Source organism: Euprymna scolopes, chromosome 23, assembly GCF_053919585.1.
Source record: "Euprymna scolopes isolate OS-2025 chromosome 23, ASM5391958v1, whole genome shotgun sequence".
Classification (NCBI taxonomy): domain Eukaryota; kingdom Metazoa; phylum Mollusca; class Cephalopoda; order Sepiida; family Sepiolidae; genus Euprymna; species Euprymna scolopes.
This window is the reverse complement of record NC_136504.1, coordinates 102,159,740-102,186,314: the sequence shown is the minus strand read 5'-3', so window position 1 is coordinate 102,186,314 and position 26,575 is coordinate 102,159,740. Positions and strand designations below refer to the sequence as shown.

At 31.2% G+C, this 26,575-nt stretch overlaps 1 protein-coding gene across 2 annotated transcripts in view; it reads right to left on the bottom strand.

Moving 5' to 3' along the window:
• Positions 1-26,575, bottom strand: part of LOC145246078 (uncharacterized protein ZK1073.1-like) — a 165,640-nt gene that overhangs the window by 6,000 nt on the left and 133,065 nt on the right. For both annotated transcript variants that reach the window (XM_080107932.1, XM_080107931.1), the window contains 2 exons: positions 7,668-7,783; positions 624-659 (listed from right to left, as the gene is read on the bottom strand). In XM_080107932.1, the coding sequence (XP_079964058.1) occupies positions 624-659; positions 7,668-7,783 (152 nt within the window). The remainder of the gene's footprint in view (positions 1-623; positions 660-7,667; positions 7,784-26,575) is intronic.

Sequence of the window (26,575 nt, the reverse complement as noted above, 5' to 3'; positions counted from 1 at the left end):
GCCAAGAATCCAGTTCAGGTTTTTTTTTCTATTAGACAAAATGTTTATTTCGATTTGCCGATACTTTTATTAGTTTTGTACATGTGTAAATTAATCATAGGTAAGAATGGTTTCATTTTATAACTTTCATATCTATCTGTCAGGTTAGCTCAAACGTTAGCAAACGCGGCTTGAGCACTTGAGGGAACATAGCTGGAGAGCAAAATGTTTTGGGTTTGATTGTAGCTGATGGTACCACAATCATATTTTTTTTTACTTTTGAAATCAGTATTATATATTAGGTACACTATAATATTTAAAAGAGAATTGGTTATGTAATAATATGAAATCTGCGTGAAATAAAATATATTAAATGTATTTTATGACCGCCACGGTTGAGCGCTCTCTTGCTAGTATATAAATATATAGACATAACTAATTGTAGCAAAAGAAGTATCGAACCTGTTAGAAAAATAATAAAATAATTAATAATGTTTAAAAATATTACGCAAGAAAACACGTGGCCATTTACATTTCTTAACGAAAGCAAATACAAAATATAATTCAAGGTTAAAATTTTAAAACTTAATTTTGTTTCATAAAGATTTGTTCGGTTAAAAGATAAAACAAATATTTCTACTTACGCTACTTTGCCAATATTGTCAGTCAGACTGTTTCGGCTGAAAAGTAAAAAAAAAAAAAAAAGTTATATAATAAGTAAAGAAATTTAAAAACTAAAATTCTTAGTCGATGTTGTAAAAGATATATTTATAGAAAAGAATACAAAATGGTTTTTTCTGCTACAAACAATTTTATTTGTCCCAACTATAAATGCTGTTGAACTTTCTCAAGGAATCACTAAAATTATCTATTCAAAATAATAATAATGACTAAAATTATCTATTCAAAATAATATTAATGATGGCACTCTGTGTCTTGAGACAACGGCATTCTTCATCTAGTTTGGTTTCCTACATTATCTGCTGTGGCTAACCAGGTGCAGGTCTGGGCAGGTAATAAGAGAACCTTGGTTTGCCAATTTATCAGGGTCCCTGGCAAACTCCAACAGAAAGGCAAGCCAATACAGTCGGTGTCAGCACAGCTGCAGGAGCTGCTGGAAAGATGTTGCAGAGCTTCACCATCCGCCTATCGGAACTTCAGATCGGATTTTTTGTCAGGGTATACTCCCTTAGCTTTTGCCCTTCCCAAGGCATCCACATATTCAGATATAATAACTAAAGAAACCAACCATAAAATAAATAGGTTTTTCTATTATAAAAATACAAAACTTGACATGACTTTCATAGATGACTATGGCGATACTGTATCATTAACTGAAATGTTGAAGTTTTTCTTTTTCAGTTAATGTCTTCTCCATAGCATATGCTCGTTGCAGATCTGTTATCACTGTTTAAATTGACTTTCTCTATGAAACTATCATTTACATTGGTTTCCATGTGAAATCATCTTTGACTCAGTCTTTCTCACTTACCCTCAATTGGGATGTGTATACATCTGTTTACAAAACTGGAGATTCATTCAAAAATGTCCATATCACTGTAAACATTTGCAACACAAAGCTGATTCCAGTCAGCATCACTGTAGTCTCGACACGCCTTATGTAGTCTCGACATGCCTTATTTAGTCTCGGCACGCCTTATGTAGTCTTGACATGCCTTATGTAGTCTGGACATGCCTTATGTAGTTTCAGTACGCCTTATGTAATCTCGACATGCCTTATGTAATCTCGACATGCCTTATGTAATCTCGACATGCCTTATGTAATCTCGACATGCCTTATGTAGTCTCAACACACTTTATGTAGCCTTAACATGCCTTATGTAGTCTCGGCATGCCTTATATAGTCTTGACATGCCTTATGTGGTCTGAAAATGTTTTATGTGGTCTCAAAATGCCTTATATAGAATTGACACGCCTTATATAGAATCGACACGCCTTATGTAATCTCGACATACCTTATGTAGTCTCGACACACCTTATGTAGTCTCGGCACACCTTATGTAGTCTCGACACACCTTATGTAATCTAGACACGCCTTATGTAATCTAGACACGCCTTATGTAGTCTCGACACACCTTATGTAATCTAGACACGCCTTATGTAATCTAGACACACCTTATGTAGTCTCGACACACCTTATGTAATCTAGACACACCTTATGTAATCTAGACACGCCTTATGTAGTCTCGGCACACCTTATGTAGTCTCGACACGCCTTATGTAATCTAGACACACCTTATGTAGTCTCGCAAGATCAAACTTATTTACCAACTACCACTACTACCAGCAACACAGATCATATCGCCAAGATATCAAAATGAGGCGACAACTTCTAATTTCAACAGACTATCCACAGAGAACACGGTACAGGGCATGTCTTTTATTTGGCAAGTACGTTTTCTATATGAATAATTTTCAATATGGATCAAAATAAATTTGCTTGCGACACGCCAATAATAAACAAGCATTAATAATAGTGCTTGTATCAATGTCAAGAAAGATTGCCCCCCCCCTTTTTTTTTTTTTAAATTTGAGATCATTAGCACATTTTTATTCAAAAGCAGAATAAATCTTTGCTGGTTTCCTATATGGAATATTGCCATACAAAACAAAATAGCACAAAAACTTTATTTTATGGTGTATTTACCTGATGGGGTGAAAAATATACAGTACATCATATTCAGTAATTGTGTTTAAAAAAAAATGAATTCAAATTTTATTGGAAAACGCTTTCCAAGCAACATTGAAGGCTTAGTTACCTGCCTTGACTTTAATAATGTGGAAAATGTTGACTAGAAAGTGTGTAACAATAAAAACAAAAAATATGAAATGAATTTCCGTAGATTTTGATATACATTATTTTTTATCCTAACAGGTAAGTACATCATAAAGTTTTTGGATTTTTTCTTAACAGCCAAATGCAATATAGCGCTTCCTCTGCAGAACCACTGGATCTTTTTCCTATTTCTTACAATGAGAATGAAATTTAGACCAGAGTCAACAAAATGAACACGATGCAAAGCTGGGAATCATTTTATTAATCATGAAGCGAAAACATTTATAGATTAATCAATATTAATGGGAGCCATAGAAATTCTTCATTGCTTTTGACATTAATCTGTATAATTTACTGTTGCTAATATGTTCTTTTGAAATAATAGGTGTCTGAGTTGATGCTTTCAACAAGAAATGACACTTGTTGTATGAAAATAATTGTTAGTCTCAAAAAAGAAAAACATTCTTTAAATAAATTAAACAAATCTCTTTTCTTTATTCCTTTAAACTTGTAGCAATTTAATTCTTTTTAAAAAAACAATATTCTCAGTTTGCTTATCTTTAAAATAATTGACAGCTAAATATTCTTCAAATCAATACAACAAAAGTCATTTTTTTTAAATATATTTATTTAAATACTAGCTGTACCCGGCCACGCGTTGCTGTGGCTCAGTTTGTTAAAATGGAACACATGTGAAAGTAGAGAAAAGTTTGATTCTTTTTTTCAAGAGAATGTACAAATTATTTATTTTTAACAGATGTTAAGAAAATGAACAGAAAAATACTTCCATCATTAATTATGCAAAAAAATAAATAAAATGTTGATTTAGTGTTTCAATATGCTTATAAATTACGATAAAACTTGCTGAGTATGCACTGTTTTACGGTTGTTGTAAAAATGGAACGGAAACTTAAATTTCGCTTCATTTTAATCTTTCTTAATTTTTTAATTGTGCCCCCCACCAAACGAATATAATCAAAACAGTAGCATTCAACAATTGTACTTTATGTATATAAAACACAAAATATTTATTAAAAAAAAATTTTTGTAAAAAAAGTTAATAACGAAAGGGAAATAATTCCATTTTTAAACGAAAAAGTCAGTTTACCTAACTTACTGTATTAATGCTATTTTTTTTAAGCAAGAAAAGAAAAAAGGTAAATATCCAGATACGCTACTACAGAACACCGACCACTCTAATTTGTTTTTTTATAGGTAATTGAGGTCGCTGACAACAAATCTGATAGTCAAACTTGGGGCAAATTTACCGTTTGCATGGTATTTACCCCTGAACCCACGAACTTCTTTCCACCATTTTGCAGCTTCCGTTTATGCTACGCGCATGCACGCTGTAGCATAAACGACGGCTTAACCAAGCAAACTACGTTGGGGGGAGGGGATTTTTTTTTTCCAGGACATAGAATTTTCTAATTTTCAAAAATACATTATAGCGCTTTTTGGGTGGAAAATTTAAAATTAGCTGAAAAAGAAATAAAATAAGAAAAGGAAAGCACACCAAGTTGGAGTAAGGGGGGGGGGGGTTAATTTATCTGTTTTTTTTTTTTTTTTTACCTGGAACATCGAATTTTCAAATTTTCCGTAAGTAACACACCAACATTTACCAATTAGAACACCATTTAACATTTTCCGAAGATTTTACTTTGTACATCACATCCCCCCCAAAACAAATTAGAGTTGTCGGTGTTCTGTAGTAGCGTATCTGGATATTTACCAAAAAAAAATATTTAGGTTTGGCTATAAATTCCTGAACTCATTTCACCCTAAATAATTTAGGTGACTGAAATAGGAATCTAATTGAATCTTTAATTTCCTGAATTACGAGAATTCATTTTTCTTCGAGTTATATCGAATACATTAATACGGACTTTAGGGGCTTTTTTCGTAATGTTACTGTAAAAATTATTTTTTATTGTTACAAATTACGATGCTTTAAAAAAAGCAAAAATAAATTCTTGCGTTTTTTATTTACTACTGAAAACCATAACTTTAGTAAAGGTATTTTTTGTTTAAACAAAATAAAACATTTTCACTAAGAGTTAAGTAAAAATAATTAGTTCATTATATTCTGCGATCATTATTTGAAAAATACTGCAATTTTCATTAAAATTCGTTAATTTCCTGATTTTGGTGAATTTTTAAGTAAAGGGAGGAGTCAAAATGTGTATATACTTTGAGTGTCAGCATTCATTTTGCGACCACGTGTGGTTAATTTAAATTAAAGTTCAATCACATGGTTACATTATCAATAATCATGTAATTAAACCCATTGAAAATTTACCGATATTGTAAACACATTCTGTTTACATTAAGCCTGTAGTATTTTTTAGTGATGCAATGTTGTCAACTGAGATTTAAAAAAAACCCGCAAGATCAGAAGAAAGAAATGTCCAGAAAATCACTAGATTTTTAACTTATCGTCTGAAATTTTCAAAAGTCGCTAATTCCCCCCCCCAAAAAAAAAACTCCATAATGTTCCGTGTTTTCTCACTATGGGTTTGTATTACTGTACACATAGATTCGAAAACGTTGTCAAAAAACAAATATATAACAAATAAATGTTATCAAAGGCAAGATAAGTAACTTTTCTACCTAACTGGATATATTTTTCGTGTTTTTATTCAATGTAACATGTTTATTCAGCTCGAAAACCATACAGTGTTTACCGATGTATTGGAACATTCAAGATGGAGTCTGATTCTCTCTTTAACACGGTAAGTTTGGGAAAAAGATGTTATAAGTAAAAAACCGGATAAAATACTGTTAAAAACTCGCTCAATACATGTTACTGTGACATAGGTTGACATATATTCGGCGGGTTTTTAATAGTATTTTGTATAGTTTTTTATTTATAACACCTTTTTCAAAACTTACGGTGTTAAAGAGGGTGTGAGACGCCATCTTGAATTTTCGAATACATTGGTAAACACTGTATGTTTTTCGAGCTGAATGAATATGTTACATTGAATAAAAACACAAAAAATATATCCAGTTTGGCAGAAAAGTAACTTATCTTGCCTTTGATAACATTTATTTGTTATATATTTGTTTTTTGACAACTTTTTCGAATCTATGTGTACAGTAATACAAACCTGTTTTTTTTTGTTTGTTTTTTTTTTTTTTGCTGTTGTTTCTTGCTTTTTACACTTTTAGATCGTATTTTAAACTAAACTTCGGCGGTTGGAATGCCGCCCCCCCCCCCACCTAAAATGTACTTGGAAAAATCGATTTTATAGTGAGATTTAAGAATGATCAGTCGAAAAAAAGGTGAAAAACAAAACAAATAATCAATAAATAATTGTTACCAAAGGCAATAAATGCTACTTTTTTTTACTTACATGAATGAGTTTATTTTATGTTTTAAAGTATTTTCAAGCGCTTTTCTTTATTTTTTAATAATCTGATGCGGGTGTGTGGGTGCCAAATACCTCCAGATTTTCTAGAATTTCCCGCTAGATTGTAAACGAAATCTCCAGATCTAGCAGGAAAACCGCTAAATTGTAACACTGGTCACGTGACAGGAAGCGGTAATAAATAATTGTCCCTAAATAAAAAAAATGGCCTCTCGGTACAAAGAAATCCACCTATTTATCATAGAAAAATTAAGTATAATGTTATAATTAAAAAGAAATATATAAAAACACACATGGATATAGTAAACATATTATACCAAAACGTGGAAGCCATTTGTCCAGTGGTTTTTTAGACAATTAATTCCGAACGAACCAACAGTTACATTTTTATATATATAGATTTGTTTTAGTCGACGGAACAACACTTTTATTTTGGAACAATTCATTTTAAAATTGGATAAAATTGGAATTATCTTAACGACATCAGATTAATCACGAATGACTATCTTTGCTGATCGGAAAATCTCATTTTTAAAAATGTGTGAAAGGCGATAATGTATATATGAATATGAAATGCCTTAGTGCATTATCATATGGATTTATATGAGGCGTGTTCAATAAGTAATGTCCCTGACCCATGTTCAGTTGTCTGATCAAGCTGAAATTTTGCATGTCAATGATTTATATCTTCATGGCTTATGTGGTAAATTACAGCTTTGAATTAGTTGTGGTTTATGATTTACAGGTGTTTGAACTGAGTCAGGTGTGAAATGAAGCCTGTTGAGTGTTGCACAGTGATCTGTTTTTTTTTTATTTGAAAGGACGCACAACATAGGAGACTTTTGATGAAATAAAAGATATTTCTTGTGATGATACCCTACATTATAACCTTGTAAAACGTTCGCATCGTGAATTCAAACATGACCGAAAATTTGTGGAAACAGTTCACAGATCTGGTCACCCTCCCAGCTTCTGCCATTGATAAGGCATCTGCCAATCAAATTACGGTTGCTATTTTTGGAAGATTGGCAAATGACTATCTGACAAATCGTCCAAAATGTCAAGATTCGTACAAGGTCTGTAGAAACTATAACTAGTTGCATATGCAAGATAACACTTCAGTTCACAATGCACATGTCACCAGATCAGAAACAGGAGCATGTAGCTATGAAAAACCTCCCCATCCCCCTACTCTCCTAATCTTGCACCCTCTGACTTTCACCTCTTCCCAGTCATGAAGTTGTTTTGAAAGAAAAGTGTTCCCTAAATGATGCAACCAAAATCACATCGTGGCTGGAGGAGGAACCTGAGATGTTCTATAAAAACGATCTCTCGAGTTGCATTAAATGATATGAAAAATTCATGACTCTGGATGGTTTCTATCTAGGGAAAGACTAATGATCGCACCAAGTTTTGTTGCTTTACTGCAATGAAAAGTGAGTCAAGGACGTTACTTATTGAACGAGACTCACAATAGAAAACAGAAATAAAGAAATCCAATGGAAATATGTCACACTTACTTCATAAAAGCTTCAACAAATTTCTTGAGGTTTTTCGGGTTGATCTTTGAACGCAAATTATCCAGGAAACATTGGGTGGCGAGTTCCAGTTGTTCTTTATTTTGAGCTTTTTCAAACTAGAAGAAACAAAGAAAAGTTAAGTAAAAAGGAAGCCATTTGCATGATGGTCCGAAAAGAAAACGCAACATTTGTTGATCAAGACTGTTTATTTCCTGCAAAAGGGATATCGGATGCATCAAGCAGAAAAGAGCAAGCATCGTGACTTCTACATACTCGATAACTAAATGGGAAATAATGTTTTGTACTGAACCACAGTTCCGACTGCACCAATGATTTTTAAACTAATTGAACAGTAAGATTTGCTACCAGTCATCTTCTGCAGAACTAGGCCACATCAATCAATGGTTCATACATGCTGAGAAAGAGAGAGAGAGAGAGAGAGGAAGAGAGAGAGGAAGAGAGAGAGACAGACATGCTCTTTTTATTAAGTTAGTAAATGTGATTTTACAAACACAAACATTTTGGCTCAACTCAATTAGATTTTGTTTGAGAAAAAAAAAAACTATCTAGTTTTTCATGTGCCTAAAACTAAATGTAAATTCCATCAACTTTCTAAGAACTATAGGTTTGTGGAACACAATACCTCAGAGCTGCTTCCTAGCTGGCTGTAACCTGGCTGTTTTCAAGTCTAATGTAAACAAGCTTCTGTTGAGCAATCCTCTGAAATAATCAACTACTCCCCAAGTTCCACTATTACCGATCATCACTGGTCACCTGACGTCCATTAACCTTTATATTCAAGTGACATTTGGGCAAGCTTGATAAGCAATGACCACTCCCCTAATAAAAAACAATAATAATAATAAAGCATTTGATTAAAAGCATAATTTTTAAGTAAATGTTACGAGAGAAGGAAGTTAACATTAGGTTTACTTTCTACAACCTTATAACTCTCGTTTTGTTCTGTCTTTTAGTCCTCAGATTCCATGAGTGATGTTTATGACAAAGGGAAAAGAATTGCTGTTTTCTGGGTCAGTATTTATTCATGTAACACTTATTGTTGGTTAGTTTTTGATCTTGATGTAGTATTTTCAGGATTTTTTGGGGGGTTTGTTGCATCAAGTGGCTTCATGCCTTGTCTGGAGTGATTTCCATATAAAAAATCATTTGATAAACGACTATATTTACACTGTTAAAGTTAAATAATTTCTTATTGCATCGCAATGAATGAACGATTAATTAGTTTTAAACCAGAAAGAAGTGACACAACTAATATCTATTTAAATTTATGCTAAATGTAAAGTTATGTCTGTGTATATGACCATAAATGGGCATGCATACGATTCACTATTAAACTAATTAACTGATCATTATGCTTTTTGGAACACAGCTGTCAGGTGTAAAGGGTGAGTAATGTGGATTATATTTAGTTTTAGTTTTATGCAAATGGAGCAAAATGGGCATGGAATCCCTTTGTGATATTCAGATATTTCTGATTGTTGTCAAATTTTGACAAAAATCAGGTAACAATACTCCATACATATCACACATCTAATTTGCTGATTTAACTTTTAAATCTTTTACTGCAACAATTTGCATCATTGGCGATAGTTTACAATTTGGATCATTGGCAAGGTTTACAATTTGCATCATTGGCAATAGTTTACAATTTGCATCATTGGCAATCATTAACAATTTGCATCATTGGTAATAGTTTACAATTTGCATCACTGGCAATCGTTAACAATTTGCATCATTGGCAATAGTTTACAATTAGCATCATTGGCAATAGTTTACAATTTGAATCATTGGCAATAGTTAAAAATTTGCATCATTGCAATAGTTAACAATTTGCATCATTGGCAATAGTTTACAATTTGCATCATAGGCAATAGTTAACAATTTGCATCATTGGCAATAGTTAACAATTTGCATCATTGGCAATAGTTTACAATTTGGATCATTGGCAATAGTTTACAATTTGCATCATTGGCAATAGTTAACAATTTGCATCATTGGCAATAGTTAACAATTTGCATCATTGGCAATAGTTAACAATTTGCATCATTGGCAATAGTTAACAATTTGCATCATTGGCAATAGTTTACAATTTGCATCATTGGCAACAGTTAACAATTTTCATCATTGCAATCGTTAACAATTTTCATCATTGCAATAGTTAACAATTTGCATCATTGAAATAGTTAACAATTTGCATCATTGGCAATAGTTAACAATTTGAATCATTGCAATAGTTAACAATTTGCATCATTGCAATCGTTAACAATTTGCATCATTGGCAACAGTTAACAATTTGCATCATTGACATAGTTAACAATTTGCATCATTGGCAATAGTTAACAATTTGAATCATTGCAATAGTTAACAATTTGCATCATTGCAATCGTTAACAATTTGCATCATTGGCAACAGTTAACAATTTGCATCATTGCAATCGTTAACAATTTGCATCGTTGGCAACAGTTTACAATTTGCATCATTGCAATAGTTAACAATTTGCATCATTGCAATAGTGAACAATTGGCATCATTGCAATGGTAAACAATTTGCATCATTGGCAATAGTTAACAATTTGCATCATTGCAATAGTTAACAGTTTGCATCATTGCAATAGTTAACAGTTTGCATCATTGGCAACAGTTAACAATTTGCATCATTGCAATAGTTAACAATTTGCATCATTGCAATAGTTAACAATTTGCATCATTGGCAATAGTTAACAATTTGATTCATTGCAATAGTTAACAATTTGCATCATTGGTAATCGTTTACAAGTGGCATCCTTGGCAATAGTTTACAATTTGCATCATTGGCAATAGTTAACAATTTGAATCATTGGCAATAGTTAACACTTTTCATCATTGCAATAGTTAAGAATTTACATCATTGGCAATAGTTAACAATTTACATCATTGGCAATAGTTAAGAATTTGCATCATTGGCAATAGTTAACAATTTGCATCATTGGCAATAGTTAACAATTTGCATCATTGGCAATAGTTAACAATTTACATCATTGGCAATAGTCAACAATTTGCATCATTGGCAATAGTTAACAATTTACATCATTGCCAATAGTTAACAATTTGCATCATTGGCAATAGTTAACAATTTGCATCATTGCAATAGTTAACAATTTGCATCATTGCAACAGTTAACAATTTGCATCATTGCAATAGTTAACAATTTGCATCATTGCAATAGTTAACAATTTGCATCATTGGCAATAGTTAACAATTTTCATCATTGCAATAGTTAACAATTTGCATCATTGCAATAGTTAACAATTTGCATCATTGCAATAGTTAACAATTTGCATCATTGCAATAGTTAACAATTTGCATCATTGCAATAGTTAACAATTTGCATCATTGCAATAGTTAACAATTTGCATCATTGCAATAGTTAACAATTTGTATTCATTATCATTTGTATTCATTATTATTTGTATTCATTATTATTTGTATTCATTAAGAAATCTCACACAGGTCATCATCAAAGATTAATCATTGACAAATAACCAGTGATGTTCCCTGGAAACTGGGTGATAACATATCTCCCCAGATTTCCAGTACTCTCTACCTCTTTCAACAACATGTGTAAATTACTTTGCATTATCGCAACAGCTGATTACAATTGATTTCTTGCAAGTAATGACTACTAGTCTGAGATTTGTGTGAGGATAAGCTTTCTAAAGAACTCAATCCTCTTCGTACTCTTCCAGTGGAGGTTTGGTCAGTGCATTCCATCATCGGTCTTTCCATCCTCCTTGACCCTTCACAGCTATTGACTAGAATTTAACAAATAAAGGTACATTGGAAAGGTAATTATCTCAATTGTGTATTAGATTTTGAATTGTTTGTGTGTTTCTCACCTATGCGTAACTTTAATAAATATACATTGATCTTTTTTTTTTTTAAATGTTGATGGAATATTTATTGAAATCAAAATTAAAATGAAGAAAAACTAAAACAAATTTTTTTTTAAATCCAATATACATATAAAAAAAAAGAAAAACTTAGTGAATTATAATTTTAATTATTTTTCCTTAAGCTCTCAACTCGGCAATGCCAGATCTTTTTGTTAGTAAAAATTAGATTGTATTTCAACTCTAAAACAAAAATAATCAAAATGACAATGGAATAAGCAAAATCACTTTAAATGGTCATTTCTCACATTTCTAACATTGTACAGTTTTTTTTTTGTTTTTTGTTTTCGTCACGTGATACATGCACTACAGGTGTGCATTCAGATGCAACAACAAAACACTCATTTTAGTGAGGAAGGTTGTTATCATTGGTCGGCAGTGCATTTTCTGTTGCAGTACATAAGCATCATTCGTGAATAAACTCAGTCTACGGATTTCACTCGTACGAAATGATGCATGCAATGAAGTGTTCAAAAATTAGAAAGCATCTTTAATATTATTAATGCACTAACTTTTATCAGATATATATATATATATATATATCTGATAAAAATATTTTATATATATATATATATATAAAATATTAACCCATACGCACACACACACACACACACACACATATATATACACACACACACAAGTACAAGATTTTTGTATACAATCAAATAATATTAAACATTCAAGCCATTATCATTGATGCTGACGTTAGTCTTTTTTTCTGATTTATTTCAGCATGTATATGGGAAAAAAGGTTCTTAAGTGAATCATCTTCCATCTCCGTCTTCTTGTGATTATGTATTCTTCGTTAAGAAAAATAGAAATTTCAAAAATACGCAAAAAAAAAAGAAAAAAAAAACATGCTAACCTCACCATTGATGATAATCGCAGTGCATTCAATATTGGTTCATATAAGTGGCCTGACAAGGCCACAGGGGGAAACAATCGGAGCAGCAAAACTGAAGCTGGCCTGCAGGACACTATATATACAAATATAAGAAAATTTGGGCATATTTTATTGTGTTTAAAATATAGGTTCTTTTTTACCAGTTTCCATAAAATTTTAACCAAAGATTAGTATTATAATTTTCAAAAAGCTTGCAAATTTTCATGTAGTTTTGTCTCATAGAACTAAAGATATGAGAATTTCAATATTCAATTTGGCTACCAGTAATATTTATATATATATTAATAATTATTATGGTAAATACTTATACATTTTAATTATTAACAAAAAAAAAACCAAGACATCGAGTGATGGATTCATAGCAACAAAAAGTGTATTTCATCATTAGTTACAATTGTTTCAAGACTGTTCAGACAAATTCAAGCATTATGTCGTTTGAAAATTTTTACAGGAACAGCCTTTCGTCAGACTAAATGAAAAGAAAGACTGTTTCTGTGAAAATTTTCAAACGACATAATGTTTGAATTAGCCGAACAGTCTTGAAACAATTGTAACTAACGATGAAATACACATATTGTTGCTATAAATTCATCCCTCAATGTCTTGTTTTTTTGTTAAAATAATATATAAATGCTCAATTATGAAATATGATAATTTTGAAGCTTATAGTTTAAGCTATCGCTTTTTGGCTTAAAAATTATTGGTATGTATAAGATTACTGAATTTTCAATTATATAAACCCAGTAAAATTCGGAATACTATATATATATATATATATATATATATATATATATATATATATACACACACACACACACACACACACACACCACTTTTTTTTTGGCAATTTTAGAAGTTCTAAATCTCAGTGACTATTGATCAGAAGTTAACAAATGAAGGTTCGTTGGAAAGGTAATGACCTGAATTGTGTAGTGGGCTACATGACATTTACCCTTACGGTTACAAATTAAGAGGATCATTCATCATCCCGAGCCTATTTTTGGCATTTTTTTTTTACAGCCATAAAATGTTTCAATCATAGTCATTTGTTTTCCTAGTTGACAAAATATCTAATATTTCCCCAAAATCTCTGACCTTGATGGAAGGGAGACTAAAACTTGCTGATATGGTTTCAAATGATCTGAAATAATAGCAAAGAGAGACTTGATTCCAAATAGTTCTCATATGTTATATCTTCCCTCTTTATATATACACACACATACATATACTACTAGCCAAATTGAATATTGAAATTTGGTTCTACGAGATGAAACTACATGAAAATTTGCAGACTTTTTGAAGATTATAATACTATTCCATGGTTAAAATTTTATGACAATTGATAAAAAAGAATCTATATTTTACAACGAATAAAATATGCCCAAAATTGCCTTCATTTGCATATACAGTGTCCTGCAAGCCAGCTTCAGTTTTGCTACTTCGGTTGTCTCCCCTGTGGCCTGGCCAGGGCACTAACGTAAACACAGATGAAAATGCAAATATACAAATTATCATATAAGAATTATTTTATATTTTATATTTTTCAGGACAACATTTGTACAAATTAAAATACATTGTAATACATTTGTACAAATTAAAATACATTGTAATAAGTTAAAATACATTGTAATAAGTTAAAATACATTGTAATAAGTTTAATTTTATTCCTTGATTCTATGAACCTTATTCCTTTTATTTCATAATTTTAGATATCAAATGTTGTTATATTTGAAGAAAACATAAGGCATAAAAAAATCATTCAATAAAATTACATTCAGAACTTAAAATTTTTTAAATCCTATTCATTCAATACAAAATATTAACGGATGAATGCAGATGAGGAAGGAATGATTTTGTTTAGACAATTTTTTATAATTATTTTAAGGATTCTAAACTATCTATATATGATCGATGGCCATACTTTTCTTCATTTCTTCATATAAAAAGAGTGGCTTTTTTAGCCATCAACCAAGAGTTTTCTCCCTTGGCATCAAAGATAACAAGAGTCTCAGACATTGCTGAGATGATTTGTTCCTTGTTTATTCTGTGCAGTTCTAGATTTTTCCTTCTGACTTTGAGAAGGAGTTAATTTATTACTAATCGCTTGAGGTAGACCTACTGAGGAATGCTAATGAAACAGCCGTGTCAGTTTTGCAGACCAAAGTGCTCAACCTCTAAGGTGCTGGTTTTTCAAATCATACTTTCCAACCTTTGTGTCACATCATCTCCCAGTGGGATGAAGATCAATAACTTCACATGAAAAGATCAATAAAAGTTTTGTAATGCGATTTGTGTTTATCTACATTGAGTTTATCTACATTGTGTTTATCTACATTGAGTTTGTCTACATTGAGTTTATCTACATTGAGTTTATCTACATTGAGTTTATCTACATTGAGTTTATCTACATTGAGTTTATCTACATTGAGTTTGTCTCTAAAATGCATTTGAAAGAAAACAAAATAATGAACATTGCAAACATCGCTTTTGATTTTTTTTTTTTTAAATTATTCAATTTGATATTTTTAATAATGCTGAAATAATAAAAAGAAATCATCAAAAAAGGATGTAACGAGTTATGATTGGTAAGGTCGTAGAAGTACAAAGAGAAAATAGATGTTAATATTTGTGTTGTGTTTAGTTAAGAAATTTAGTCACACAAATCATAAGTAACGAACAGGACGCATCATTTCATTTTGTTTCGTCAATGTTTCCTTTTTCTAACATTTGATGACATTCTCTCATATGTGATTTTATTTTTATAAAATAAGTTCATATGTAAATATGTAATCATTCAAAAAAATACAAACAATAATAATAAGAATTAGTGATGGGACGATTCTGATATTTTTCACCAATTCCAATACAATTAGTAATTCTGATTTAAATTTCCGATTCTGTTTTAAATTTCCGATTCCAATTCTGTTTTAACTTCCTGATTCTGATTTAAATTTCCGATTCCGATTTCAAATTTCCGATTCCAATTCTGTTTCAAACTTCTGATTCCGATTTCAAATTTCCAATTCTGATTCTTCTAAAATCTCTAAATATTTAGCCATAAACTTGTTGTGTTTTTGGAGGAGCAGGGGAGGGGGGCGACTCAGATTACTGTAAATACTTGTGGAATATATTTTTTAGGAAATATAAAAATATTCTTGGCTAATCGTCCCAACACTGCTGTAGATATTCAATGATAGCAAATTTCATTTTCTTTTTGTTTTTTGTTTTATTTTTTTTTTTTGTTCAATTCTTATTGCATTTGATTTCTATGCTAATCAATTTTTTTTCCTAGTTGACAAAGTCTCATTAATATTATGTTAAATTTTTAGTAGGTCACTGCAAACAGGTTGAGGAATGTCTGAAAAGAAGAAAAAAGGTGAATCAAGGGAGTTGGTATTATTCATGCAGTTATAAATACCAGTCACAGGGAATGACAGGAGAGAGACACGTGGGGGGTGTTTGTCATGCATTAAATAATCAAGGGTAAATAAACCAACAAGTTGCTAATGTTGACATTCATAACTACGATTACCAGTAAAAGGGCTTCGATTTACAGGCTAGTTGGCTGGGTCTGGTATTTTCACGGCACTCACATTATTAGCGTTGGATTATTATGAAAGGTTAAAGCTTTGCTTGTGAATATAAGTTAACAGATTAAATAGAAATGCCAGATAAAAATGAACAGATTTGTTGTCAAATTAAACGGAAAAAAAACGTTGTAGGAAAGCAGAATGGCCGGTATTTAGAGAAGAATAGTGCATGAATTGTTTGGCCTAATTTACAATGTTAGGGTTAATTTCACTTAATTTACAATGTTAGGGTTAATTTCACTTAATTTACAATGTAAAAGTTAATTTCACCTAATTTACAATGTTAGGGTTAATTTCACTTAATTTACAATGTAAAAGTTAATTTCACCTAATTTACAATGTTAGGGTTAATTTCACTTAATTTACAATGTAAAAGTTAATTTCACCTAATTTACAATGTTAGGGTTAATTTCACTTAATTTACAATGTAAAAGTTAATTTCACCTAATTTACAATGTTAGGGTTAATTTCACTTAATTTACAATGTAAGAGTTAATTTCACTTAATTTACAATGTTAGGGTTAATTTCACTTAATTTACAATGTAAAAGTTAATTTCACCTAATTTACAATGTTAGGGTTAATTTCACTTAATTTACAATGTAAGAGTTAATTTCACCTAATTTACAATGTTAGGGTTAATTTCACTTTATTTACAATGTAAGAGTTAATTTCACCTAATTTACAATGTTAGGGTTAATTTCACTTAATTTACAATGTAAGAGTTAATTTCACCTAATTTATAATGTTAGGGTTAATTTCACCTAATTTACAATGTAAGAGTTAATTTCACTTAATTTACAATGTAAGAGTTAATTTCACTTAATTTACAATGTAAGAGTTAATTTCACTTAATTTACAATGTTAGGGTTAATTTCACTTAATTTACAATGTAAGAGTTAATTTCACTTAATTTACAATGTTAGGGTAAATTTCACTTAATTTACAATGTAAGAGTTAATTTCACTTAATTTACAATGCTAGTGTTAATTTCACCTAATTTACAATGTTAGGGTTAATTTCCCATAATTTACAATGTTAGGGTTAATTTCACCTAATTTACAATGTTAGGGTTAATTTCACTTAATTTACAATGTTAGGGTTAATTTCACTTAATTTACAATGTTAGGGTTAATTTCACCTAATTTACAATGTTAGGGTTAATTTCACCTAATTTACAATGTTAGGGTTAATTTCACTTAATTTACAATGTTAGGGTTAATTTCACTTAAACAAAACTGGTACAGCAATCACAGCCTCGTCCCCTTAAGCTTGAGAAACCAGCGCTTCTGTCAAAGGAGTTGATAATGTTGTGGGGAAGGGGGAGGTGATAACTAGGTTTAACAAAGAAAATAAGCATAAAATAAAAAAAAGGATTTAGGACACAGAAAAACGTAAGCAATTTACTGGACGATTGAATTGAACATATCTTTAGCTTTAATACTAAAAAAAACATATTTTTAAAACTTTCTGGATTGATTCAGTGATAACAGTTTCTTTAGATAACTGACTATGACTGATCACTAGGGCTGGGACAACAGCATATTCTTTTCATTGTTTTGACTCTCGACTAGATATCTGACACAGACGCAGTTAATAAACCAAGAACCACATCACTCTATATAAAAGCGTATGTGGTATCAACAGGTATACACTCAAGAGTCAAAACAATGAAAAGAATATGCTGTTTTCCTAGCCCTACTGATTACTACTTTGGCAGTTTACAGACCATTATACTTACTTAGATAGGTTTTTCAAATTACTGTCTAGGTATCAGTTTTCTGTCTGACAACATAAGGCAACAAATTTCCTCTGAAAGGTAGTAACCGTTGGTGATCTCCCCTGATCTCTATATATGTCACAAACGTTGGTGCAGACATTTGCATTCTGTGTTGAGCTCAGCAACGAACTGGAAGGATATATTTTTCCACTTTATGCTACCATTACATTTAACTTCAATCTTTATGGCGTCTTTTGTTTATTAAATTGTTGGGTGAAAATATAAAATAGTTTGCAAAAAAAAAACCCTCCTCAATGGCTTCCTGAATAACAACATTATTATCTCAGTAATGTTATCCGTAAACTGCTGTAGGACAGACTAATAAAATAAGCATAAAAGTAGAATTATCGTAAATTTTATGTTTTTATTTTTGATTAACGATAAAGATATGTTTGAAATTAATTAACAGTGAACATGTATAATAAATACAAGAATACTTGAACACTGAAACAATTTCTATTCAAATTTACCAAACAATGGTAAAAGATTAAATAAACTTGTTAACATACAAAAACATAAAATTAAATAATCTGTAATAACATTCGCTAACATATTTCTTCGAATTCAACTACAAGGAAAACATGAAACTGTTTATAACTAAGTCAAATAATTGCCCCAATCATCATCTATAAAAAAAAAAAAAGATGTAGAGCAAGTTAAATGTCTTTTAATTGTATTAAAGATATTGTTAATTAAGATAATGGTTCTTGTCCAGAATTCCACTAATATTAAAAACAAAAATATAGAAAAATCTTTATGATGGATGTACCCATGTCAAAATGAAAATATCATTTTCCAAAAATCACATAAATCGACCAGTAAGTTTTATTTTTACAGAGAATTTGTTTAAGTGATTAATGGGAATTTGTAGGCATTACAGCATAAATCTCACACGCTGGAAATATTAAGTTATCTCCCTTTGTTTTCTATCTTGAAAATGGCAAACAAAACAATCACTCTTTAGTTACTCATAAAATTTGGTTTTCTTGATCAATTTACATGATAACAATAAAACTACTTGATCAATTTAGTTGATTGTGATTTTTGGAATATGATATTTTTGTTTTGTCACGTGTACGTACATCATGCAACTTTCTTTTTTTTTTTTTTTTTTTTTTTTTTTAATATACAGTGAATTCTGGACAATCTCGACAACTCCCGTGTAATAAGCGTCCTAAATTCTTTGTTCATTTTCTGCTTATTTTCTTAGTGAAACCTAGTTATCTCCCTTGCATTGTGAAACCCTTTAACATAATGAGCGCTGAGACATTAAAACATGTTGGGAAAGCATGCAGAATTATAACAAAGTACACAAGTCCAATATTATCCATGGGCTTCCCTATCAAACACATTACAGTAGCTGTTTTGCACACAGTGTCAGGTACACTACGGCCATCATAGCTGAAAAGAATGTTGTTAATAATAAAAAATGCAAAAAAGAAAATTATTGTCCATGTCAAAAGAAAAAAACCTCGTTGGAAATGTTTAAAGGAATTAAAACTAAAAAAAAAAAATTGGTAAATGAAAAATCAAAATTATATTCAAGTGTTTGTTTCTTCTTTCTTAAAATGTTTAATCTATTGAAATTGAATTGTTTAACCAATGAAAATATTTTAAAAAAACTTTTTAAAAAAAGGTTTACATTGGTGATGTTTTAAACAAACACATTTCAGGTGAAAACATTATCATATGCTTACATGTCATGTCAAAATTAGTATAAATTCAAAAAAATTACAAAACAATGATGCTGTAGAAAAATAATTACAAGAAAAATAAAATTTATCGAATTATCGAGTTTTATCGAATGTTTTTTTATGTGAAAAGCTGAGCAGCCAATTCAGTATGACAAACTGACTTATCTCCCTTGACCTAAATTGAATTAATTAAAGGGTCTGCCATTTTAAACCAGACGTAATCGTAGAGGATTTATTTTTAAACTACATCTAGCAAATCTGTTAGATCATTTTATGTAATTTTTTGAATTTATACTAATTTTACCATGACACGTAAGTACATAATAATGGTTATACCTAAAATGCGTTCATTTAAAAGATCACCAAAACAAGCACCAATAGTTGCAATGTCAGCTACTTAAATAATTAACATTGAAAAATATAAATTAAATAAAAGCGTTAGATTTTATAGAATATAGATTATGCAAAGCTATGTATTGTACAGTAGGTTAACAAAAAATAATTTTGCTCTAAAAAGGTAACTCATTATTATTGTAGTCAAACTTTATTAATATCAAATATTTCAGTGATGCTGATAGCTTTTTATTAAGTATTTATAAATTTGACTTTCATGTATACGTGAGAAATTTTATGAAGCCTCCTATGGGTACCTAAAAAATCTTATGAGGCCCTAGGAAATTTTATTAATCCTTGGGCAATTTAATGAGTCACCGGGCAATTTAATGAGTCACTGGGAAATTTAATGAGTCACCGAGAAATTTAATGAGTCCCTGGGAAATTTAATGAGTCACTGGAAATTTAATGAGTCACTGGGAAATTTAATGAGTCACTGGGAAATTTAATGAGTCACCGGGCAATTTAATGAGTCCCTGGGCAATTTAATGAGCTCCTGGGAAATTTAATGAGCTCCTGGGAAATTTAATGAGCCCCTGGGCAATTTAATGAGTCACTGGAAAATTTAATGAGTCACTGGAAAATTTAATGAGTCACTGGAAAATTTAATGAGTCACTGGGAAATTTAATGAGTCACTGGAAAATTTAATGAGTCACTGGAAAATTTAATGAGTCACTGGAAAATTTAATGAATCCTCATAAAAATTTATGTTACAATTTTTGGAATAAGCTGAGAAAAAAGAAAAGAGGAAAATTTCTAATATAGTTAGATTATATCTATATTATTCGATTTATGTATAAAAAGATATAAAAAATATAACAATGTAAATGTGAATTCTGAAAACAATCATGTGACCAGAATTCAAGAATGCACATTCCTAAGCATGGTTGATTTTAAGAAGCTATTCTTGATGTTCTGATGAGAGGTGTGACTGAAGTTCCGACTTGAGAATCCTTATTCACAGCGAATTGTGTGCCTAACTTACAGTTGACTGTGAACAAAGATTCTCCATTCAGAACCTCAATTTCATCCCTCATCGGAGGAGCAAGAGCAACTTTTTAGGCTCAACCTAACCAAGACATGTATTTCACTAATTCTTATCACAAAATAAATTGTTCGTTTACAAAGAAAACAATGGGCAGGTCTTTATAATTAGCTTGAAATAATGGACAAATAAAAACGAAAGAACAAAAGAAAGATAAAAGAGAACACATGTCACTGACCAAGTTTTCTGTACTGTTTGCAATATATGTTTTTTTTTTTTAATGAATATATTGACTTGCATTGTTGCAATACATGGATAAAATTTTACTGCATTCGTTTTTTGATTTTGACACGAATCTGACACAGAATGTATAGCTATCAGCATCTCTGATATTTAAAAGTTTAGATTTGTTAATTAACACTAATTTTTTAAATTCTATGCTGCGGATAAAAAAAAAAAGGAATGCTTCCTCCATATCCAATTTTCACAATTGCATTTGATTCCTTTAAAGCAGAACATCAAAAGAAATTTGTAAAGTGTAGAAGATCTTGCACGTTTTTCAGAAGATCTGAAAACTATGCAAAGTGACAGAAAAATGTGTTGAAATACACATCGGAAAAAAAGGGAATAGCAAAAGAAGAATCCGATTCTAGCAAGTATCAACAGCAAAAGAGACAAAAAGAAGAAAAAAAAAAGGAAATCAAAATACTATGAAATGTTGGTCGTTTTTTTTTTGTTTTCTTTTTTGTTTGTTTTTAGTTCTTTCACTAACCGAACAATACAGCATCAATATATTATCAGAACCAAGAAAAAAAAAAAAAAAATTCAAGTTGGAATTCACTAAAAGTGAGCATACCTTTCGTATTTTATTTGTAAATCATTGTTTTCATTGTTACAAGCTAACATGTAACCATTTACCAAAAAACACATTTACCAGAAAATCAAATAAGACAATTTATTACACAACTGATATGAGATTGCAACAGGAAAAGCCGTTATAAAATGTCTTCAGCAAACGTAGTTTATTTGAGTATTTCAATTTACCAAAGAGTAATGTAAACTATTGTAAATAAGTTGAATTAGACGAGCACTGCTACATCGCTATTTTCCAAGGAAATTCATTGAGCCTGATCTTGGTCTATCAAGCCAGCAAAAGACATCCAATGGAACTTTCTGATGCGTCTGCTAAACAAAATCAGACATGAAGGAAACATTTATGAGAGTACTGAGCGAATTGAGGAGCTGGAAAGTAATATATTTGTAGTAAAACCTGTACAGAATAAATGTTTGAATAGAAGAAAAGCAATTTGCTAGGAAGAGGCAAAAATCATAATGATGCTGATGGTGAGCTTCTCTCAGATGAAAGAGCCAATAAGCGTAGTACCATCTTTAATGTCATCTAATAAAAAAAAAAGGGTAGCAAAGAAGTGCAATGGTGAGCTATTCATTTCCGTTAACGTGTACAGAACCACCTTGAACTGCTGATCACTAATTATAAGATGTCAAATAAAAAAAAAAGTGACTGAGCTAGCAGTGCATGCTGGCTTAAAAGAGAGAACTACTTATTAACCAACTGTAGAAAATTGGATGCATGTACAGTAATTAACATGAGAGAAAATCACAGGAAAACTCTTTGATATTCTTATTTATCAGGCAAAAATCGCTATCTACACCAAACGTCAGGAAAAATTATTAAGTAGAATTTTAATTACAAACTAGCAGGCTGCCTGGCATTGCCTGGTCGTAAGATACGCTTAAATATGATATTTTAATTCATGCAGATTATGCATTGATTATTATAGAGACAATTCTCTATCGATTATTATATCGAACATAGTAATAGTCAGATCAAAACTAAAAAATATATATGACTTAGGTGCCATCAGCTAGAATTAAAACCAAAACATACAACTCTCTACCTTCATTCCTTAACCTCTGCATATATTTATATGTATAATTAGATTAGTGGGTTAGAAGAAGAGAGTGGTTTCAATTCTATAAAAGGAGACTTATCGGGATAATATAAAGCTCAACAAGTTTCATTGGAGCTTATATAGGAAAACAATAAGAATGGAAAATGAAGTCACAAAAACTATATATTCGTAAATATAGAATGGTTCATTTATTTAATAAGGGTATACATACATTTAGTTGGGGAATAAAGAGGACTCTTTATGCCAAAGCATTTCGAAGCCTAATGCTTCTCATCAGAAGAGTAGAGAAGATGCTAGGTAACATAATGGGGATATGTAATTATAAATGTTTGTATAATTATCGATATATACGTTTATATATATATTGACTTTTAAGTGAAACCCATGGTATCTGCTGAATTGTTGTCACGGTAATGAAAATATCCAAAAATTATGAAAAACGATAAGGTCGAAAATTAATTATTAATGAAAATAATTTTCAAAGACAATTATCATAAATTAAGTTTTGCTAAATTGTGCCAAAGATTTTCAGTTTTCAGAAAAGATTTACCTCCCTTTCGTTACGATTCAAACTCTTCGGTTTCTTTTCTTTTTTTTTTTTTTTTTTTTTTGCAAAACTCAATTTTCGCTAATTGTCCCCGAAAACTGTTTTCATCAATAATTGATTTTCTACCTCATCGTTTTTCAAAATTATTAGATATATTTATTACTGTAACATGACAATTCAGTAGATAACATTTGTCTCACTTGAAGTTCAATATTTCAACTTTTGAGTTTCACAGCAATGAAGAAACCAGAAATTCTATAAAGCAGGGGGAGATAAATCAGTCCTCATTTAACCAAATAATAATAAATAGTGAATCAACAAAATACAAAACCTGATAATTTCTCAATAATTTTTAGTGAGGATATTTATTTTTGCATGATACGTAAGTATGACGTGCCTTTGATAAGTTTCTAGACTTTTTTTTGTACAGGCATTTAAAATTGTCGTAGACTCTTGTAAATTTAGTATGTTACTGCTATACATCTTATAAGATGACTGACCAATTTTTATGAATTCAGATTCAAATGAACAGGTGCAACAAGAATTGGAATGCATTCTACTAAAGCCCGATTGTCACAACCGGTGAATTTTAAAAATGCAATCTGGAGGTGAGGACATTTTAGAAGAACGATATGCAATAAAATTCGGTTTTAAGCTTGGAATAAAAATGCCACAGAAATGTATGGAATGCTTCAGACTGCTTTTGAACCATCTTGTATGGATCGAGCATCAGTTTTTGAGTGGCATAAGAGATTCAAGGAAGGCAGAGAGTTTGTGAGGGATAATGAGAGGTTTGAGAGACATAAGGAAGTGAGACCACCAGAGTTGATTGGCCAAATAAAGAATTTCATAGATAAGGACAGTCGTGTGTCAATAGAGACAATAAGTGCAATTTGATGTCAGTGTGGGAACTGTACACACAATTATTTATGAGGAATTGAAGATGCGGAAGATTTACACAAAGTTTGTCCCAAGGATGTTCAGACGAAGATCAGAAAGAAAGACGTTGTCATGGGCATCAAAACAGTTCCTCATCCTCCCTATAGTCCAGACCTTGCTCCCTGTGACTTTTGGTTTATTCCCTAAGCTCAAGAAAAACTTAGAGGTTGTCATTATGAGACAATCGAGGAGATGAAAGAGGCTGTAACGAGGGTGATTGACATGCTCGCACAAAAGGAGTTCCATGAGGCCTTTCAGAGGTTGTTGGAACGGTACAACAAGTGCATTGCAGCCGGAGGATATTACTTTGAAGGGGATCAGAGTTTTATGTGTTTGCTATCAATAAAAGTGTCCATATGAAAAAGGTCTGGAAACTTATTGAAGTCACCTCGTATATCAAAGAGTTTTTATTTGGAATGTGATTTGCACTTGTGTCCAATACTGTAAAAGTACCTGAAACTTAACTGAACCTTGGAGGAAAATTCAAAATCAATACTAAATTCTAAAAAGCTGCACGAGTCAAACGAAAAAAAGAATGTAGCAATAAAGGAATAAAAAGGAAATAAAATTTATCTAAAATAATTTGGTGCAAGATCAGAAATTGGTCAAAAGTTGTGTATACGTACAGTTAACAAAAATACCAATACGATTGGTACATTTGCTGTCGCCATACACGCAATCAAGAAATCATATAAAGCAAAGGTACGTGTGACATTAATGTCTTTTCTCGCAAAGAGAGTGAGTCAATCATTACGAGTGGACAATTAGTGGAAGATTTCAATAGAGAAGAAAGGCATAAAGAAAGGCATCACACTTATTTGTTTTAAACTACAGGATTGGAAAGATTAGCTATCGTGAAAATTAGCAAAGAAATACCAGCTATATAGTGTAGGAGGAATTGTTTATTGTTAAAGAGTAACATTTATTGGTAGCTATTGGTAACTGATTCATAGATTTTTTAATGAGTAAAACGAGGCAAAAATTAGGAGGTAGACTAAGGTAGAAACCAAAAGAGGGACAGGTGGACTACCAATATAAAATTATCATTATTAAAGAAATTACACGGGACAACTAACCAACTTTGTTTTGGTGGTGATTGTTAATTAGGTATAGTAGAAAAAATTATGATGGTGAGTATGAGAAGATGGAGGTGATTATGATGATGATGACGATGATGATGATGATGTTGACAATGATGATGACAATGATGATGATGATGATGATGATGATGATGATGGTGATATTGATGCCGATGATGATGATGATGGTGATATTGATGCTGATGATGATGATGATGATGATGATGATGATGCCGATGACGATGACGACAACGACGATGACGATGATACAAAAATGAAGCAAAGCAACAATCAACCGAGGTGAGTTGAGCCAACTTCTTCTGAAGGAGGAAGTATCAAGGGAAAATAAAATTCAGACGCGATCCCCATTCGCTTGTATATCCACGTCAAGGGAGATGACCAAGTGAGGTTTAGCAGTTCTTGCAAGAAGGTTTCAATATCCTCCCACATACAGCGCCTTGTATTCCTATACTGTCACTCATCTCATACTGACCAGGCTCAACATTACTTACCTTTGGTGGCATAACAAGAACATGTGTGTTAATGTGATGATAGTGATGCTGATGATAATGACGACCATTAAATTTGCAAATTTCTTTCACCAGTTAAGTAGCAGTATGGAGTAGCAGTAATGATGATGATGACGATAAAAGCAGGTTGAGCCGGCTTCCTCTAAAGTAGGAAGTTTCTATGGAATATTAAATTCACAAGCAGTTCCCCAGTTGCTTGTGCACCTTGGCCAGATGTCTGTATGCCTCCTGCATAAACTGCCTGATATTCCCAAATGGTCACCCATCTGGTATTGACCAGGCTCAACATTGTTTACCTTTGATGATGTAACGAAACTCGGTGTGTCAACATGATGATGCTGATGATGATAACGATGCTGATGATGATTGTTGTTGTTGTTGTTCTTGTTGAGCATTATTCATGATGATTTTGTTGGCATTCATTTCCCCGATATCTTTCTATTAAGAATTGTTTCTAGAAGGATATTGGGTACTTACAGGAGGCACCACATGAAGATTGACAACATCCCTAAGTGAAAGTGTTTCTGTGGAACGTGCTGACAAGTATGATGATGATGATGATGATGATGATGATGATGATCACT